This window comes from Xiphophorus couchianus, chromosome 12 (genome assembly GCF_001444195.1).
Source record: "Xiphophorus couchianus chromosome 12, X_couchianus-1.0, whole genome shotgun sequence".
NCBI classification, from domain to species: domain Eukaryota; kingdom Metazoa; phylum Chordata; class Actinopteri; order Cyprinodontiformes; family Poeciliidae; genus Xiphophorus; species Xiphophorus couchianus.
In genome coordinates this window covers 28,321,722-28,342,308 of record NC_040239.1, presented here as the reverse complement: position 1 = coordinate 28,342,308, position 20,587 = coordinate 28,321,722, and the positions used below count along the sequence as shown (strand labels likewise).

The 20,587-nt window shown below is 41.5% G+C and overlaps 1 protein-coding gene across 4 annotated transcripts in view; it reads right to left on the bottom strand.

Moving 5' to 3' along the window:
- kat6a (K(lysine) acetyltransferase 6A) overlaps positions 1-18,251 on the bottom strand; it is a 36,679-nt gene extending 18,428 nt beyond the window's left edge. Inside the window, exons 1-3 of one of the 4 annotated variants that reach the window (XM_028033103.1) lie at positions 18,058-18,251; positions 14,977-16,426; positions 980-1,088 (exon numbers count right to left, since the gene is read on the bottom strand). In XM_028033103.1, coding sequence (XP_027888904.1) covers positions 980-1,088; positions 14,977-15,657 — 790 coding nt within the window. In that variant the 5' untranslated portion in view covers positions 15,658-16,426; positions 18,058-18,251. Of the gene's footprint in view, positions 1-979; positions 1,089-14,976; positions 16,427-16,516; positions 17,800-17,865; positions 18,017-18,057 lie in introns of those variants that run through there. The other 3 variants (XM_028033100.1, XM_028033101.1, XM_028033102.1) reach the window with 3 other exon arrangements.
- Positions 18,252-20,587: the final 2,336 nt, after the last annotated feature.

The following is a 20,587-nucleotide window of genomic DNA, read 5'->3' as shown; positions in this document are numbered from 1 at the left end:
GCCAGCCATATTCACCATGTTTTGCATCATTACTCTGTTGAATGATGAACCTTTTTCAGCTGCAGATTCCATCAGATTTTTTGCTTTACTGCTTTTTCTGAGGCTTATTGATCTTAGGAAGAGAAACAGTCCCACAGCATCATACCTCCTGCACCTGGCTAAACAGGTGGTGCTTTTCTACAAACATTTTCCCTTCGTTTCAAACTTGAGCTATAAATAAAGGTTATTTTAGCAATCAATTATAATAATCAGATCAAAAATAAAAATTGAATGTCCTCTAGATTTTTTTATTTAACCATGTAAGCCTTTTTTTATGAAATATTAGAAATACTTGCAAATAAAGAAACACTTTAACTGATTTTTTTAAAATAAGAAAATAAACATTTTATTCCCTAAAATGCAATGACATAGCATTTATTGAATTTGAATTAGGTGAGTATAAAACATTACACTTGAGGAATTTTGGTTGAAACATATTTACAGACAAAGGCGTTTTATCGTAAATGCAAAATGCGTGTGTATTTTGTACAGTTCTGTTGCAATTACTGCTATGAGTATGCTGTTCTTTCAGCAAATAGCCTTTTTTTGAGTCAGTTAACAATTAATCGATTACTAAATTAGTTGACAATCGTTTCACTAATCGATTAATCAGATTAATCGTTTCAGTCCTACATCAAATCCACCTGGGAAGTCTGTTGCTGAGACCAACATTTATTTCACTGATGACCTGATAACTTTTAAACATAGTTGAAAGTTTGTTCCCCCCACTGAATAACTGTTTCCGTGTGACATTATGCACGTCTTAGCCAGAGATCCCAACGGATCTGTCTTGAGTTTTGCCGTGTAGTCCAGCTTCAGAAAGCAACCCAGAGTCCATACATACTTCAGCCCATGATGGTTTTAAAAACTTTTATCTGAATAAAATATTTGACACCCTTTACTTCCAACGTTAAAATCAGGAGTTTGAACCTGCACTCACCGCTGTTGCCGCAGTCGGCGCAGGAGATGAGCTCCTCCGGCTTCTTGTCGCGGTTCTGCTCCTTGGTCCCCAGACAGAAGCTGCAGATGGGGATGGGCTCCGCCACGGGCTGCAGGAAGGACACAACCGTCTGTCAAATTAACGGCTTCAAACGAAAACAACACCGAGGCCTCGCGTCCCGCCACGGTCAACGAGCGTCGCCGCATATATTAGCGAGCTAACGGCGGGCTGAAAATCACACAGACGCCGCAGAGCGTGTGTCTGTGTTTGAGCAGCTAGTTCAGGGTGATGAGGAGCGTGAGAGCTGCCGTGACGGCAGAGATTGTATTATTTATGTGGCGCCACCATGTGTCGGAGTCTCTGCTGATCACAGGACGGTGGTTACGCGCCCTTGACCGACGCTGTTAGCTGAAGTGGTTTAGGTGGGTGTTTCTGACCGCAGAACGTCCGCAGCTGGGGAGGCACAATGACGAAACTTTAAAATGTACAAGCAAGCACAAAACAATGGGGAAAAAAACAGAATGATGTATGACCAGTGATGGTGGAAGGAACTGCAGGTGTACTTTTTCCTCAGAATAGAGGACCATCAAAAGAGAGTTGGTAAGGCTGGTGTGTGTTCAGCTTAATGTGATACAGGAATGTAACCAGTTTGGTGCAATCAACTGAACTTTAGGGTTATATATGTTATAAAAAGAGAATCCACACTGATCTACTAACATGTTGTTCAGCTTTGACAGTGGTGATAGTCATGTTTTATTGGCCCTGGCCTATGTTTAGCAAGGTTCCCTCAGAAAACTTGCAAAACTTTAAAATGTTTAAAGTTGACAGGAAATTTGAAAATATCACTTGATATTATGTTTTACTGAAAGATTGGAAGATTAATACCTGAACACCAACTATAAAGTCTTAAAAAATGCAAACATTTTAAACAGACTTAAGTAAATAAGCAATGCTCAGCCTGGTGGTCCGCCAGGCTTGTAACACACTGGGGGAAAACCCTGTTTATTATGTTTCTCATCCAGTTTTATTTCAACGTATTTTAGCGCTGCATAATCATTTTTAGAACTGCAACTAGTGATTGTTTTAGTTATTGATTAATCGATTATTCTGGCGATTAATTGTACAAAACGGTTGGCACAGATTTTTCATTTAAGTCTGTTTTATACAATATTAGAAATGCATTAAAAATTAAAGTAAACTATTGCATTCTTTTTTTGAATAAGAAAATGAACATTTTATTGCCTAAAGTGCAATGACTGCATTCTTTTAGTGCACGCTTGAGCATTTGTAGCAAAGAGTGTAGCTAAAAAAAAATACTTCAACCTGTGAAATGCTTATCAATACAGTGCAGGGCTGATCAATTGACTATATTATGGTTTAACCAATTAATAACTGGATAGTTTTACATAATTTGAACCGGGTGAGGCTTGAATTATGCCACTCGAGGAGGTTTTGGGTAGAACATATTTACAGACAAAGACTTGTTTTTAGTCTTAAATGCAAAATGCATCTATTTTTGTACAGTTTTGGCTTAATTACTGCACAGAGTGTGTTGTTCTTTCAGCAAAATGGCCATATGTAGAATCGATTAATTGATTACCAAATTAGTTGACAATTATTTCTATAATTGATGCATCATGATTAATCAGATTAAACATATCAGCAGTAATAAAAAAGGCAATAATTTTAGTGATCATAATGAAACAAATGATCGCTAATCACGTAGTAAGTAGAAAGGAAGAAGTCTGGATGAAACTGTGTGGCGATTGGAATCAGTTGATTTTTCAGCTCGACTGAAAATCTGAAACCTGATGCAAACAACGAGTCGTGTGCAGAGTAGCTGTTGAACGACGACTAGAAGTTAGCAATGTTCAAATCGAGTCAGGGGAAGAACAGAAAGGGAACAGGCTAGTTGGGACAGCAGACTCGTCAACTTTGCAGTGGTTTAGTCTAGGGCTGAAACGATTCCTCAAATGATTCGAGTACCTCGATTATTAAAATTCCTCGAGGAAAATATATCTGCCTCGAAGTGTCGTTAAATTCCGTTTTATTATGTAGCGCACCGTGTTCTGCCGGATCATTATCTGTGGAGGGCAGCACTCATACTTCTGCCTATGAGTTGTTGTGAAGTACTAGCAGCATGGTGTTGAACTGTGCGGCACGTTGTCAAGAGTTTGGGGGAGAAATAAGGATTGTTGAATTTTACGGCGCGATGGTTGGACTACGACAGCTTTTGTGGCGTCGGAATCACGTTGTCACGGTTTTGGAGCGAACAGTAGGAATGGCGCTGAGAAAGAGAGAGAGATATTCCTCGGATAATCGTTAAAATATTCTATAGAGTATTCGATTACTAAAATATTCTTTTACAACAGCCTTAGTTTAGTCCTGATTTTAAAATAGTAACACAATGGAAGAAAGTTCCAGAGTCTTGGAGCCTCTTAAGAACGCCTCCGTCTAGAATGAGGAACTATCAGTGGGGCATCAGACTCAGGGGCCCCATGCTGGAGATGTATGGATGCTAGCATCCTCTGATATAACCCGGTGTCTACCCGCAAAGAAATTCAGGCATAACAGATATAAGGGTTCACACAAACAGTTCTTGCAGCTTCTAAAGAAAAATCAGAACTGGCAGGTTACCGCTTTACAAGACCTGGAAATTAGATATAATATTCAGATTTTTGCATATTCGGAGAGACTAAATGTGAGCAGATTGTTGAGCCGAACTTCAAACACAAGCATAATACCCTGCAATGTAACACAATTACTTGCTGTTTTCAGTAAACTGCAAGTGAAGATCTGCATTTAATCCAATACGCTCCATGTGTGCAGACCTCAAAAACAAAGACTCTTTATGAGCTGAAAGTGTCATGGAAAGGGGAAAAAAAACTATTTTCAAAGTTTAAAATTAACCCCAGTAGAAAAATAATCATAAAAAAAAGAAGAAAAAAAGAGAGTTGATAAATTCCTGTCCAGCTTGCCAGACAGTGAGCATCCGTGTAAGAGAAGCAATAAAGATGGAGACTTGGAAAAGAGACACAGCTTTACTTGTAAGAAGGGGAACACTGTTTAAAAAAAAAAAAAAAAAATAGAAGAAAATAAGCAAGTCTGAGACCAGCTGGTTTTCTAAGGCTCAGCTTTGTAGCCGAGCAGCAGAGAGAGAAAAGGCCCGGGCGAAAACAAGTTGCATGACATCTGGGCCAGTGCTTGCTAACAGCCGTGTGGGGGAAAAGCTAGAAACAAAGGGAAGGAAACGTCTTCAACAATCTGGCAAGGGTGGAGTGAAGCTTTTTGATCGCTTTGCTTTTATGTTGGTCCGATTCCCACAGTTTGACTGCAAACATCTCACGCTGGAGGGGAGGAAGGCACTTCTGTTCCAACAAAAGCAAAAGGATTCAGACTATGAGAAGCTAAAAAAAATAATAATTAAAAAAAACACGACAAGAGTCCCAAAACTCCTGCAGCTTCAAAAACCGCTACAGTTACGGTAGAAATTATAAAATGGAGCTGTTTTTAGTAAGTATTTTTGTAATCAGCCTTCTTTAGCCACTTTTAACACATTTAAAGTTATTTAACACAAAGCCTAAATTGCATAGAACTATTCAAAAATCAAAAACATTTCCCATATTTGCTCTTAAACAAAATCCTTCTGAGACTGTGACAAATAGCTGCTAATGCCTTTGCTCAGACTCCTTTATGAGGCTTATGAAACCAAGACACCAAGCGTGTTGTTATCTCACACAGTTTCAGTTGTCATCTGCAACAGGAAACGGAGACGGCAGTAAAAGCTCGGCTGGATTTACATAAAAGAGAAAGTTTATTTTAAATTGAACTCTGTAAAAGATTATCATGGGTTTGTTAAGACGTCAGCAACCTGCGGTCAATCGATCCCAACGCCCGACTAGCAGACAGCAGCGTTGGCAACGGCCTGAGACAAGACGGAAATGTCTCGCCGAATTCTAGTAGTTGCCGTGTTGAAAGCAATTTTTAATGCATCATTTTGTGCGATAAGAGCTAATCAGTGTTGATAACTGTGAGGTAGAAAGTTTTGGGGCTGCATCTAACAATTATTTTTGTAATAGATTATTCTATGGCAACTTTTTTTAATGCGATTAATTAATGAATTAATCTGATCACTTAAATTAATCAATTAACTCAATTAATCACTGATTAATCTGATGATGTAGTAATCTAACTGATTAATTGAATTAGAAAAATTGGCAACCCAGAAGTGCGGGAGTGCTGGGTTGCATTGGACTGCATCGGGGGCAGATTTTGGCACAACTTTGGCAAACGACGGCGGAACGTGCCGACAATGTCACATCAAATTCGTTTTGGCTGTTCCCGTTGGAATCGCATTCAAAAAGATTGGACATGGGCGTGCCGTGGTGGCGTAGTGGTTAGCGCGACCCATGTTTGGAGGCCTTGAGTCCTCGACGCGGCCGTCGCGGGTTCAACTCCCGGACCCGACAATATTTTGCCGCATGTCTTCCATCCTCTCCTTCCCCCTTTCCTGTCAGCCTACTTTCATATAAGGGACACTAGAGCCCACAAAAGACCCCATGGAGGGGTAACAAAACAAAAAAAGAGATTGGACACATGGACGTGACTCAAAAAAAAAAAAAAATAAGAATCAGTTTTGGGAGTACACATTCATTCTAACACGTCTGTCCTGGTAACTAACCTCAAAATAAAAATAAAAAATCAGATTTGATCAACATTTGCCTGCCGTGTGAACATAGCCTTAGCAACTCTGCAGACAGAAAAATAAATAAATTGGTATCGGTTGTAACTGAAATCAGCAGGTCGGGCTTTATAAAGTTTAGTGATCGTCCAGAAAATTGCCATCGGTGCACCACTACTGTAAACATATTCACAACCATCCCTAAATTATCTGATCCAGCTTCTCTTGATGGCAATGTCTTTCCTTTCTTCCAGTTTACTTCAACTTCCATTTTCTGTCAGTCCATCTAACTACTGTGAATTTTACAGTTGCAAAACTAAGAGATATTACTGCTGCACATTTACCAGAACTGCAACATCGTTGTACACAATATAAGAAAACTTGCGTGGCCTGTACTAAATGTGAGTTTGACAGACAACTTGTTATCTGGGGCAAGGGCTGGATAACATGCCTGAAAATCATATCACAATATAAGCATTTCATTTCAAATCGTTGGATAATTATTGATTCGCTTTTTGTGTTAAATATTGGAAATTCTTCCAATTTTTAACATTCCCGTTTTATCCAGTTTTCACTCAACATAGTTGTTTTTATTTTTAAGCAGCTATGAGGCACTGTGCTGGAAGATTCTGAACAAGTTGTTGCTAGGTAACTAATGAGCGAGTTAGTTGGTACCACCTAGCCGTGACAAGTTGAGAGGCTACACCCCCCAGAATGCTGTGCGGTTCTACCTCGGAGTTATTGAAAATTCTATCAGATGCATTATCTATTGATATTGATCAAGTGCCTATTGCGATAAATATTATTGATTTACTGTCCAGCCCTATCTGTGGTCTATGTTTGCTATAAACCCAAAGCAGAAAGACATCAACATTGTTTACTTTTTATTGCAAGAATAAAGAGGAAAAATTATCACAGTCACCAGTATTATTACCCACGTTCCCCCTGACATCGCTCAGCCCTACTGTACATGGGTTCCGATGTCGTCGCAAGGTAGCAGGCTTTAGAGTCAAAGGTGATTTAAACGGAAGCAAAGTTTTCCAGAAAACCTCAAAATGTCAAAATATGAAGAAATCAAAGTAACCAAAAGCGCATAATTCCATACAACGCATAGATTCTGTTGGAAAAAAACAAACAGTGGATTAATACCTGAGAAACTCATTAAGTCATAAGATAGTCTTTGTCCAAACAGTGCAGCAGCAAAGAAGCAGGTAGGCACATTGTTTTGGCTGGGAAGAGACAGGGACAAGAACTTGATTTATTAGGTTCATTTCCTTCTGACTCAGGCTGCCTGCAACACACACACACACACACAGTCCGTTACACCTAATGCAGCACAGCACCTGAGAAACACAGACAGGGATGTGGTGAAAGGAGGAAGAGGTAAACACACAGCGGAGGAGGAAGGAGGAGGATAAGCAGCAGCTTAACAGTGAAAGGTTTCGGGTATTTTTAAAAAAAATTTCCAGCCCCAATAGTGAAGAATATTAAACTACAATCCTGCACTGGGGCGCAATTAGACTGAAAACTCTCCATATGATCTTAAAACATTCTGAAAATAATTATAGAGCTCAACAGAACAAAGCTGTGGAGCAACACAAAGCCACAAGATGGGAAAAAAAAGAAAGAGGGAACGCAAAAAAAAGCGAGAAAATAAAGAGAGACACGGAGAGGAGACAAAAATAACAATCCAGAGGGCACAAAAGGGGGAAAAAACAGAGAAAATCTGCAGCAGTGGCAGCCTGGGTATGACCAACACCTCGATCCTTCCTGACATTTAACCCCTTAAACGTCGCAAAAGTGAGCGTCACCTCGGCTACAACTGGGTTCAGATTACAGGCTGCTACTGGAAATTAATCCCCAGCAGATACTTACAATAATAATTAAAAAAAAGCTAATCCTGCTTCAGTGGCAGGGATACAGGAGCTACAAAAACACATTCCTCCTGAGAACTACTCCTCCTCGTTTCAGACTTTTTCTACCCTGGCTGCCAAGACGCCCGTTAGCAACACGACGACACTCCGCAGATTTCTCACTGTCACCGTTTCTCATGGCCGACATTTCTATGAAGGACTGTGAAAGCAGAGGTAAGGATTTTCAGGAACCGAATTCCTCCTGAATTCACGCCTCGTGGTGACGGCTAGCAGCTAGCTAGTTCTTCAAAAATAGCGCCTTAACTGACTTCAAAACCCGTCTGGCAGGTAACTGGTTTTTCTTCAGAAACACACGCCCAGGTGGAAGCGCCAGGTGAGCGTGACCCGGTCCGACCCCGCCTGACTCAACCGCCCACGGTGTGCCTCGAAAGCGCTTACGCCCCTGTGCGCATGTCTGGTGTTTGGGATTTTAAAAAATAAATGTAATTTTCAAATGTTTTCCATCGGTAATCTGATGTTAATATTTTAGAATTCAACAGGAAAATAAAGGAAAAAAGGAGGGTCAACACAATGTCAGTTACAATGCAACAACAATAGAAGTTATGTTAGTAAGTTTATCATAACTTCAGTTTTACCATTACTTCCACTTTGATTTTTTTTATTTTGTCACTTTGTTGACCCTCCTGGGCCACCGTACTTTTCTTCACAATGCACAGATCACAAAATTGTGTAGTTTCTAATAGCAATCGTTTTACACTTGGAAGAAAAAAAAACAAACTATCTCAAAGGTAGCTTTTCAGCAAAAAGTCGAGACTTATTTTAAATAAATAATTCTTGAGTATAGATTTTAAAAAAAGATAAAGCACCAGTTCACAGGCAGATTTCTTTAACTTAAAATGAGGAAAATGACTTCTAATGCATGAAAAAATGTGTAATTTTTTTTATCTATATTCTAGAATTATTTACTTGAAACAAGATTACATATGTTGAAAAGTTACCTTTAAGTTAGTTTTGCCTCATTTCAGATATCTGCACTAGAAATTAAACCAAAATTAAGATTTTGCGCTTTTGCAGAGCAGATAGAAGTAGATATTTTTATTGAGGTGAATGACTTTGGCCCCAAAAACCTTCAGGTGTAATGAATTCTCTTTTTTTTTTAATCCAAATTAGCAAAATAATGACAAGATGAGCAGAAAATGTTGTTTCTTCGAGTCCAGAATCCAGTTTTCTGTTAAATTGTTCAAAACAAAATCATATTACATTTAGAAAACATCCTAAATTGATTCATCATGATCTCTGCATGAGCGATGATGTTTTAAAAGGTTTTTCATTTTGGGAGTATTTGCAGCTAAATGTTGCGCTATTATAGATGTTACAAACTGGGATGAGAAGTTACAGAAAACACCAAGCTGAGCTCCAGTATTCCCTGCTAAAACAGAAGCTTAGAAAAAGACAAGAAAAGAAAGAGAGAACAATGAGGAAAAGAAATAATAGAAGAAAAACAAAAGTCAAGATGGACACACAGCAGAGTAAACCTAATCATTGACAATCTCAAATTCCTCTACGGCAACCAGCTTCCAGGCACTGTGTAACTTCATGAAATATCAAACTCCCCTGTCTTCCATCAGCTCTCCATAAAAACATTAACTCTATATACATAAATATCTATGTAGAGGTTAGCCAGGGAGCAGAAATCTTAACGACAGCATCAAATGGCTGGCCGGCCTCCAGCCGTTACTTCCACAGCTGCTCCACACATTGGCTAGCTGGACAGCGGCTCTGCTGCAGACACACGCTGCCAATGCCAGATGCCGCTCACCGACTGGTGAGCTCAAGGTAAACGCTCCCCGCTGGGTGATCATGCTAGAGGACCTCCATTTGTCTCTGCACCGCATGGGATTTTCTTTGACTAGGCCACCGTTTTCTTCCAAGCCACCCCGGCGTAGCTCCGGATGTATGCTTAGGGTCCGTTTCCTGCTGGAAGATGAGTCTCTGGTCTAGTCCAAGTCTTTTGCAGGTTTTCATTTAGTGGTGGAGTGTATTTTTTAAATAAAAGAAGCAAAAAAAATTAAATAAAAAATCCTTTGCTTCATTTTTAAATACTTTGTATTTAGCACATAAAAATCTAAATATTAATGTCTGCAGTTGCGAGCTAATAGAACGAGGGGAAAATAGCAGAGAGGTTCTGATACTTCTGCAATGAGATGTTAACAAGAAAATAAATGTTTTCCTTTCTTTAAAAAAGAAAAGTAAAGAAATTACAAATGACAGAAAATATCAGAAAAACTTGCTTTCATTTCAATCACCTCTTATGGGAAATGACATGGAATCAAAAGTTCTAAGAAATATCCTCTATAAAACACGACTGTAGGCTCCGGGCAGAAAATTAGCCTCTGACAGGGGAGCACCGATTTACAGGCCAGTCTACTTATCAGTGCCGATTTCCTTAATTTTGGGAAATCGGTGATCAGCCAAAAATCTGCAATCGGTGCACCCCTCGTTTCTGAATTTAAAAAAACAAACATTTCAGAAAGGAATCTCTAGACATTACGACTGGATTTACAAATGCGAACAAAATCCCAACGACATGCTGCAACTGCAGCAGAAGACGGGAAAGAAAACACATCACAGTAGTAAAAATGTACCGGCCAATCAGCATTCGCCGTGAGGATGCGACAGCTCCTGGAGCTGGAGATACGGTAGCCACCGAGAAGGAAAGAAATATTACATCGGGGGAAGGTTAGTGGGACGGTTTGGGAGGTGTGCGCAGCGAACGCGTCGGGTTTTTCACACGTCCTCGCCGTGACACGGCCTGGCTACAGGGAGAACTCTGGTTCACCCCGCTCCAGCTGTTAGGGAGAGGGCAACCGGTGGGCAGGAAGGCTGCCTTCACCTACTGTGATTGGATGAACAATAACAACACACACGCTAAAGTACATAACCATACACACACACACCGCTGAACGTTAAGCCCGTCCCACCTAATGGCTGCTCAGGGAAGCAATGAGCTTTGCCACCTATACATCCATGACCCCTAGTTGACTTCCCTCACCCATTTCTCTCCCCCTTCATGACCTGGCAATGGCACCCTATTAGGGGAGCCAGAAATAGGCTCTGGGATCCCGTTTGAATAGCACGCCCCCGATGCAACCATCAGCTGCAACCGAAGGCACAAATCTCCCCGCAAATGGGGTCAAAGCTAGTGCTCAGCCATTTGTTTTGATTTCCCTCCACTCGCCCTCTCTCATTTCTTTCCCCTGGAAATCATATCTGCCAGCGATCATGCGAGGCGATGATGCGCCAGTGGAGCGCCCAGCGAAGCAGAGTGTACGGGTTGGGGGGAGGGAGGAGGGAGTGATTACGCAACAGCAATCTCTGCCTTTATTTGTGGTGCACAGTTTAATCTTTTTGACACATATGCCGCTCACGCCGGCGGCGCGGGCGCTAACCCACGCCGAGTCGACGGCGATGCTGGGAAAACACAACGGAGCGGCGACAAGAAAAACGACCAGATTGACTCGAATGCCAACGTCCGGAACGCTGCGGCAATTTTGTGATTTTCTCTGAAGGCTGAAGGGCGCTGGAGGAATGACTGACTTTTGTTTCCTTCTGGAGTGTATCTGGTATTTTGGGGATGTTTGATAGTGAATAAGTAAATGAATCCTAACAGGGACCTGAAGATATTTAAACTTTATTTTAGTGGGTAATATCTTTCAGAGCCATTTATAAAAAGAGTGTTGGTTAAAGGCGCACCGATTGGAATTTTCTGGTCGATCGCCGATTTTTAAAAAGCCTGACCAGCTGATTCTAAGTTTGGTTGATACCGATTTTTTTTTGTTTTTTTATAACTTGTGCTGTCAGGTAGACTTAAAAAAATAAATAAAACCAGCTCAGTTTGAGTATTTTTTTTTCTTTGAAATACACAGCTTTGTACAATCGTTTCAAAGTCCTTCTACTAATGATAATTTGATGTTGATGTGTGAAAAGATGAAGTATTTCTATTAAGTATCACCAAAATATAATTTCACAACATGCTCGACATTCTTCACTTTAACTGTTGTTTTGTGTTGGAGTTACTGTTTTGCTCTCTTAATATGAGTTTAATCTTGTAATTAAAGATGTATATATTAGCTTCTTCCTAATATTCAGTCATAAAGTTGAAATAAATAGAAACTTTAAAACACATTGGTCAAAGAAGACAACAGGCCTTAGACTCACTGAATTAACCAATAAAAATCGATTTATCTCCCAGCCCAGACTTTACTGTCGCAGAGATTGGTTTTGCATGCAAATCTCGGCCAATAGGCCAACATTTAGAAAATTGGGACCAATCAACCGGTTGATCGGTGCACCCCTCATATCAGTGTGTATGTTCTGTGAGAACCAAAGCGTACAGCTTGTGTACATAACAACTTTTGAGCCAATCTGCTCACTTTCAGCACAGTTTCACACCCAAAAGCAAAATCCTGTAACAACTTGTTGATTCGTTGAGTTTATTTTTTTATAACTGCAAACCAGCATATTAAAAGTACAAACGCATTACTTAAACTAATGTTTGCCTGTCCGGCTCCAGAGAAACGGGTCGCTCTCCGTTTTTCCCCTAAGAGAGTCACCATGTTGGGCTGACCCCGCGTGACCCGCGGCCTGCTCTCTGGGCTAATCCTCTCGTCTGGGTTTGCGCGTGCGGCTGTCTTAACCGTGTTTGGCACCCCGGATCTTAGACAAAGCTCGCAGCGAGCACTGGTAAGGTCGACGACGTCTGGGTAACGGGCAGATAGCGGAAAGCGCTCAGGTAGATTTAAGACGCGGTATCTCGGGGTAACGGGTGTGCTGAGGTTAGCAGACGGCTGCTCTCTCTGATCAGGTTACAGAGGTGGGTGTGTTCCCTCTCTCCTCTGTCGCCTGCATGTCTGCCTCCCCCCCTCTTGTTCTGTCTCCCTCACTTTCCTCTCCCTCCTTCTCCTTTCAGAGGCCAGAAGCTTGCATCATCCAGGCCTCGCCCTGTGGCTCTGCTACACGCCACCTCCTCTTTTCTCTTTCTGGTCCGCGTTGCTTCCCTTTTCCCTCGCTTCCCTTCTTTCTTCTTCGCATCTCCTGACAGATGCTGACAGGGAGCAGCCCTGCAGCTGGTCTGCGCTCGCTGCAGGAGGCTGGGAGCCACATGACTTTCTAAGCCTGACCTCATCTTCCTCTTTTAACGGGTGAAAACAAGTCTGCCGGCCGCGGACGAAAAACAAACAAGGCATACCTGTGAAGACATTACTCACGCGCCTGTCTAAAAAAGAAAAAGTAAAAAAAAAGCCAACAATATGGCAGTGGAATAAAACCTTTAAAAATACAGATTTGATACCAAACGATTTGGTGTTGATGATTCACGTCCCAGTTAAACTGCTTGATTTTTAAATTACTCAAAATTATTATGTGGAAACTGGAGTTGACTTTTTGGCAAAAAAAAAATTTTTTTTTAAAAGTCGATATCCCCTGACTTCAAACGACAAATACGTTTTAAAAGCCTGACCTCTTTAAAGTTGGTTTTGCAGATCAAGCTCATGTTTTTGACCCAGTTGTATCCAAACCGAGTCATCCTGTTTGGTTTAAACCAGAAACCTTTACCACACGAGCCGTTTTTGCCCTCGGTCCGGCTAAACCAAACCTGTGTGGAGCCACAAATGTTAAATAACCTTTCATAAAAAAGATGGAAACATTGTCTTCTATCAGATGCTGATGTTAGTGGAAAATGATTGAAACAAAAGGGAAAAAAAACTCTTAATTTTGATGAGAAAAAAAATGGTATGCCCGATATATCGGTATTAGCATTGGTATCGGCAGGTATTAGCAAGGATTTTAAGATATCGTATTGGTCTGATAGATAAAACTGCTATAAAACCGATATTAACATATTAACCGATACATACTTCCATCATGCCATCATTTGTTTTTGTGAGGAAGGGGATGAGGTCACATAATAGTGACGCAGCAAAGGATTGTGGGGAATTTTACTGAAGCAAAGAAGCAGTGAAGCAGTGGTGAAGTTGTTTTTTTCCCCAGCTGTCGTAGTAGCAGTAGTGAAATATATACAATATATACATGTACCGACCAAAAGTTTGGACACACCTTTTAATTCAATGAGTTTCCTTTATTTTCATGACTATTGACATTGTAGATTCACACTGAAGGCATCAAAACTATGAATAACACATGTGGAAATATGCACTAAACAAAAAAGTGTAAAACAACTGAAAATAGCCCTTATATTCTAGTTTCTTCAAAGTAGCAACCTTTTGCTGTGATTACTGCTTTGCACACACTCTGCATTTTCTTGATGAGCTTCAAGAGGTCGTCACCTGAAATGGTTTTCACTTCATAGGTCAACCTGCCCTGTCAGGTTAATAAGTGGGATTTCTTGCCTTATAAATAGTCATGAAAATAAAGAAAACCCATTGAATTAGAAAGGTGTGTCCAAACTTTTGGTCTGTACTGTATATATCGGTAAATAACAGTTATCAGCCATAACCCCAACAATATTGGGGAATATTGGCCCAAATTTTCAAATTGGTGCATGCCTAAAAATAAAACAAATACTTAAATATTACTAATAGTCATGTCATGCTGCTGTCAAAATTTAATGCAAGTTGTATTCCATACATAAAACTGCCAAAATCTACATTTTTCTTTTTTTTCTTTTATTTTCTTTTAAATTTGTTGGTCCTGTACTGTTTTAGCAAAATTATTAAGAGCTAAAATAGTGGTTTAAACCAACTGTTTTCAATGCTTATATCATGATAGTTTGACACCAGGAATAAAAATTGCTTTACAATTAGCTTGTTTCACTAAACTTTGCTTCAGTTATTAGAAATACTTATCTGTCCTTTAAAGCCCAAAAAGTTCAAGAGACTCAACAGATAAAATTGTAAAATGCAACAATATGAGGCACTAAATAGACGTCGCAATAAGCAATAAATCGCGTGATAAATTAAAACAAGCTCAATAAATTTCATTTGAATGATTTATTTTTTCTCTTTTCTCTCACTTTCTAACAAAATCTGAATGATAAAGGTCTTCAGTCTGGTGATTTGGTCTCAACTATCCCTTTTTTTGAAAGATGATTTGGTTTACAGAGACTTCATAATTCATTTAATTTGTCGTTTCTGTTGTTTTCTTTATTCATTTTGGATATTTCAAATGTCTTCCTGTTCCAGTGTTAAATATTCATTCGAATTTAAAGTTTGTTGAGCTTTGAGAATGTGTTTTTATATTATTATGCCATTGTGTTACTACATAATGGTCTCAAAAAAACAATATTATTATTGTCTATTGCAATAACTTCTGGAACAATTTATCGTCCAGCAAAATTTGTTGTGGTGGCCGGCCTGATGCTAACTGGTGTAAATCTGAAAGCAGTGGTGTTTACGTCTGGACTGAGATGCCTTTGGTGCCATTACCTTGTCCTTCTCATGAGGAAGCAGTCGAACGGGCGGCAACGTTTCCAGAGACACCGTCCCAGTCCCGTCGTTCTGGCAGCCGCCGCGGCTCACCAGCTGGAAGGTCTGCCCCTGCTTGACCACGCGGCCGTGCGCCACGGCTCTCTTCAGAGCCACCCTCAGCTGCTGGTGGAAGAGGCCGGCTCCTATGGAGCCGCTGCTCGACAGGTAGGCCGCCACGTCCGCCTGGCACTTCAGGAAGCGCTCCACGTTTTTCAAGCTGGAGCCGCCGGGTTCATGGAGGCCCTCCAGTGCCCGCTTGATCAGCTTGTTCCAGTCGAGTCCGGGTTTCTTGCCGGAGTGCGAATGAGATGTGCCTCCGGCGCCATTATTGCTGCCGCCTCCCGCTGATGCAGCTACACCACCTCCTGCGCTGCCGCTGCCTTTTGGCTTCGGCAGAGACAAGCGCCCAGGGTTGTCTGGGTCTTTGTAGGAGTTGAGGCCCTTGTTGGTGACCTTAAGGATGGTGCCGTCCTTGACGCTGAGCTCCAGCTGCTCCAGAACTGTCTTGCGGTCCAAACTGTGGGACATCGACACCGCATTGCAAATGCGCTCCTCCGACGGTCGCTGCTTCTGCTTCTTGACCTTCTTGATGGCCTCTAGGATCCATTGGGTGTAAACCGGGTTGGCCAGCTTCACCATAGCTGCGGCCTGGGCAGATGCAGTGGCCCAGAGGCCTTACTGCACGGACCACAAACAAAAAACAACAATAACAAAAATACAAATAAAAAAATTGATAACCGTAAGCCAAGTAAATGCCTGGCCTGCGCCGTAGCGCCGCCGCCTCTTCTTCGTCGTCAACCAGCTTACTATCCCTTGTCCTGGGGCCGCACAGAGAGTCCCTCAGAAGCTGAGTATGAGCAACGCGGAAAGGAGCTGTTGATCATAGCACAATCTCCCCTGAGCCAACCTGCCGCCTGGTAAAATACGGTCCACCTGCCGCCCGCTGCTAACCAGGTGAGCGTGCCTGGCAGGAAGCAGGAGGAAGTGGAAAAAGCAACAGATCTTTAGAAATGAAACTCCAACAGAGCAAAAAAACATACAAAAAACAGGCTGATTTCTTAATTTAGGGGGTAGCGCTCACAGTCACAAAAATAAAGTCCTTCTTCTGTTAAAGTGTTAAAAAAAGTCTGTTTTCTGCCAGCGGTGAAGTAAATACGTCGTAGTGCGAGTTGACAGATTCGATCCAGGTCTCCAGAACATGAGATTAGTGTTACAATGTAAAGAGAGGAAGGAAGCAGAATAGATAGCTCCAAATCCACGTTTTCTTTTTCTTCTTCTCTTGTCTCCACTTGTTCTTCTTTCACTGATGTGGGATTCTCATCTATGGAGTGGAGGAAATTTCTCTCCACTGGGGAGAAGTCAGCTTTGATCACCTTCACGTCCACTGTGCCTCAACAGCTGATAAAAACTGTAGAAAACATTGAAGAGAAACAAATTGTCAGAAAACAGACAGGAAACGGGTAAAAATAAATAATTATATATATAGCAACAGACCTACATGCAACTTCTCCTGATTTTGTTACCTGCTAGCTATTTCTTTCAAAAATGCAAAGATTCACCTTCTGTCAGGTATGTTTTTACAACAAGCATGCATATCCTGAATGGTGTTCGAAGTATATGATTAAAGATGGTTAAAAGAAAAAACAATAAATAAAGTTCTTAAGCAGTCTGAGCTACTATAACACAGTCTGTTGGATCAAACCACACTGGCCACATCAAACTTACTCAAATCCCTAAGCTTCCTGCTTCTAATAGGCTTAATATATCCTATCCTATCCACTAATGGTTGTCCTGATGGAAAGATAGTACCGTTCACTTCCCCTGTGAGAGTGGTCAAGGTGTAATGCCAGATCGGTGTAAACAAAGCCATGCTTTCCTTTTCACATAAACAATTCAAAGCTGCTAGCGGAGCTGTGATACGTGTGAACATGCTAATTACTCAAAACATCGTCATTACGGGACAATACAAAGTATATAATTGAGTTTTAATGTGGCTAACGCTAAACGTCGCTTTATATAAAAGGTGCTGAATGACAGGGACAAATAAAACAAACGAAACACTCCTGAAACCTGGACAACCAGGTCCAGCCACCTGGTCAGCTGGGTTGCTAAATGTAAACACCATGTAGTCAAACGCGCACACAGCTAGCAAACATTAGCTCACAGGCTAGGTAAAAGAGCAACCAGAGTTTGTTGCATTGTTAAAGGGTTATTATTACGTTGTGTTATTCAATTTTAATTACATACTTCCAGTCCGACACGCATTTACAAACAAGAGTCCCCCGTTAACCGCTGCTGTTTAGGAAGCTAACGCTGTAGCCCGCGAGCTAGCGTTACCACGGTGTTACTAACGTAACTCGCTAACCCGAGACGTAAACAGCATGTAACAAGAGAAAAGCTAACACTCCAGCGCAAAAAAAGACACAACATTCCCGCTTTGGTGGCAATTTCCAGCAACACAAATAAGACGAGGAATCCTCTTCTGAATGTCATGATACTAACGTGAGACTGCGGCCTTTATATAAGAGGCACAATGCAACTTGCAGACGGCCATCTCGGCTAGCGGGCAAGTGCAACACTGAAGGTATCTGAGCGGCGGACTCTGCAGCATTCTGCTACGCGGCCTAGTTCCCTGCACACAGCACGGGCGAACAGCCTCTGCCCGCTAAACACACCGTCCCTGCAAAGCGGGTCTCCACCTAAGCTGACTTCCTCCCTTCACCAGCCGCTGTCTTGTGTCGCTCCAAGCCTGCGGTGAGGGGGAGAGACAAGGCCGCCACAGCGGAGCGCCTAGGCCTTTGGTTTCCCCTCCTCTCTTAGCCCCCCTCCACTCAGCCACCCACCCACCACCGCGAGCACCATCCCTCCGTGCCCCTCTCTCCCGCTACCTCTCGCGGTTCCCCCTGAAAGCCAAAGCTGGTCCGGTTCTGGTTTCCGAGGGAAGCCCGGGTGAAGCTGACTGTGGTAGAAAAAAAAAGACAACAAAAAAAAAAAAACACAAATCTCCTCAAATCCTATCCGACTTCCGCTGTTACTCACCGGAATTTCGTGTCGAGCCGCTGCGAAGAAGGTGCCAGAACCGTGGGGAACGAAGACAACAACAAGGCTAAAAATGCAGCCAGAGGACCAGAGGCTCTAGAGCCGACGCCATCTTTGAGTGAAATAGGAGCACGGCTGTTGGGGGAGGGGGGAACAGTGAGCCGTCAGGCAGGGCCGAGGGACCGTCTGCATGGTGCGAGGCGCAGATCCAGAGGAAGAAAAATCCACTGCAAGGCGCGGGGGCGACGTGCTGTTGCTATGAGAGGGGTGTGGATAACGTTTGAGCACATGAAATGGAAGAAAGGGACAGATGGTGGTGGTGTTGGAGGGAGAATGAAAAAAAAAGAGAGAGATGGTAGGTGCTCATGCAGCAGAGATTCAAGGGAGCGTCTGCCTTTCTCTTAAAAGTTAACGTTAGAGGGTATTTAAAGATCAAAGTGAGACACACTTCCTCTCTGCAGTGTGTTGTAGAACCTGAGCATGTTTATTTAACTGGACTGATCAGATGTTGCGGTGTGCAGGTATTTATTACAGTAGACATGATGGAGCATGTTATTTATCTGCCAGTGCAGAGTAGTTTGCTGATCCATTGCTGGTCACTGTTTTATTATTTTTCCCTTAATGGGAAAAATAAATAATTTATGCAAAATATCTACTACTGGTCCATCAAGGTATATTCAGAGATAATACACCCTATATTAAAATAATTCATGAGTCTTTAATTAAAGCTGCCAGCGCGACATCAGATACAGTATCTGGTGGCAGGTGGAAGCAGCATAATGTAAAGGAATCTTATTGCATTTGAATCTGCGCTGTGCTCGATTTAATTGTAATACCCATCAAAGAACCCTCCAACTAATTCCATGTTATCTTCCTCAGTTTTGCATTCTGCTGTGTTGCACACAAAAATGGAACAACAGCCATTACTTGCTAACATACAATATTTATTGGGGGACAAATGTTTGTCTTCAATCATTTCTTACCTAAGATACTTTGCAATGTCAATCTGTAGTTGGGCAATGATGAAAATAAAAAAAACCCATATATAATACAAAGTGAAAATTTTGAGGTAAAAATATAACCCAGTTAAGAAACTACAATAAAAAATAATGGCAGATAATACACTTTGGGACCTTAAGTTAAGAGAACTTGTATTCACACGGTACCAGTTGTACTCTTACAAAGAAAAAATTGTTTAGGCTTGAAAGTTATGCTAACACATTCATCATTGAAAGCACATTTAATAATTAGCGCTACTTGTGAGCTGAGAAAATAACATTAAATTTGGCCTCTCCTCTACTTCTATAAATCTTCTGAATGCAAAAAAAACAACAACAAAACAACAATGGAAATGGAACAATGGTGGAAATGGGGCCTCTGAATGAAATTCTGCAGAGGGCCTCATGGAATCTTTTGCCAGCTCTGACAAACAGCTACATTGTATATTAAATATTTTCTCAGCCCAGACACATATCATTAGCTTGATACGGTTACAATGGACCTTATCAAGCTCCGCCCACAACCGACCTAGAAAATCCCACGTGACCGCAAGTCTCACAAACAAAGCCTTGCAGCGACTCGATTAGTGCATCATTTCTACCGGATTTTCACAATATATCAGCTACTACAATGGACAGAGGAACTAACAAGTTCATCTCATCTTTTTTGGATGACATAACGCACGTTGTAGCCGCGTCACTATATAGAATGGGCATGATGTCCATTCTACGTGGTCACGTGCGTGGCCGTCTCACAAACACACTTAGCTTCCCGTTGGCTAAGTATAGCATAATGGCAGAACTGATACAACTTCTACACCTTGAAGCCTGTCTGCTACACAGTCTTACGTTAGCTAAACAGATCAATATGCAATGTGTCTGTATCTGACATACACTAAAGATTTTATTTTAGCAGAAAAGGCTTTGGACTAAACTGCTACTCCTGTTAGCCACGTTAGCACCAAGTACAGCTAGTCAATCAACCATCGCGCTGATTAATAATAGAGAAATAAATATCAAGCCTGGAAACTTGATATCTTAACGGACTGAATGTTATGTTTTTAACATAATCTTTGCTTGTCTTGCTGGTGCAGGCGGTTGCCACGGTAACAGGTGTGCTTAAACTACAAAGAGAGAGAGAGAGAGTAAAAAGGTAGGAGTGGTTTTGAGTTGATCACCTGTTCAGGTTATTTTACCTTTGTTTACCTTTGCTGTGGCTCATTACACCCGCTGTAGTTTCTAAACGTTGGACTAATTACCTCGTTCGCTTGTGAGTTTACGTCATTCACAACAAACATCAAATAGAACAAATATATTTCATAACATTTTAACAAACAAATGGCTTCTACCGCGATAATTATGTGAAATTAAATGAATTATATCCCAACTTCAGAAGATTTTCCTTTACCTTTCCAGAGCTCTTTGGTTCCTCCTATCAGTCTGTAGCTTCTCATATTGACGTCATCAAACCAAATTTCAGATCTACCATAACTGACTGACACCTGCTGGCCTCAGGTTTGCAACCAGCTTGT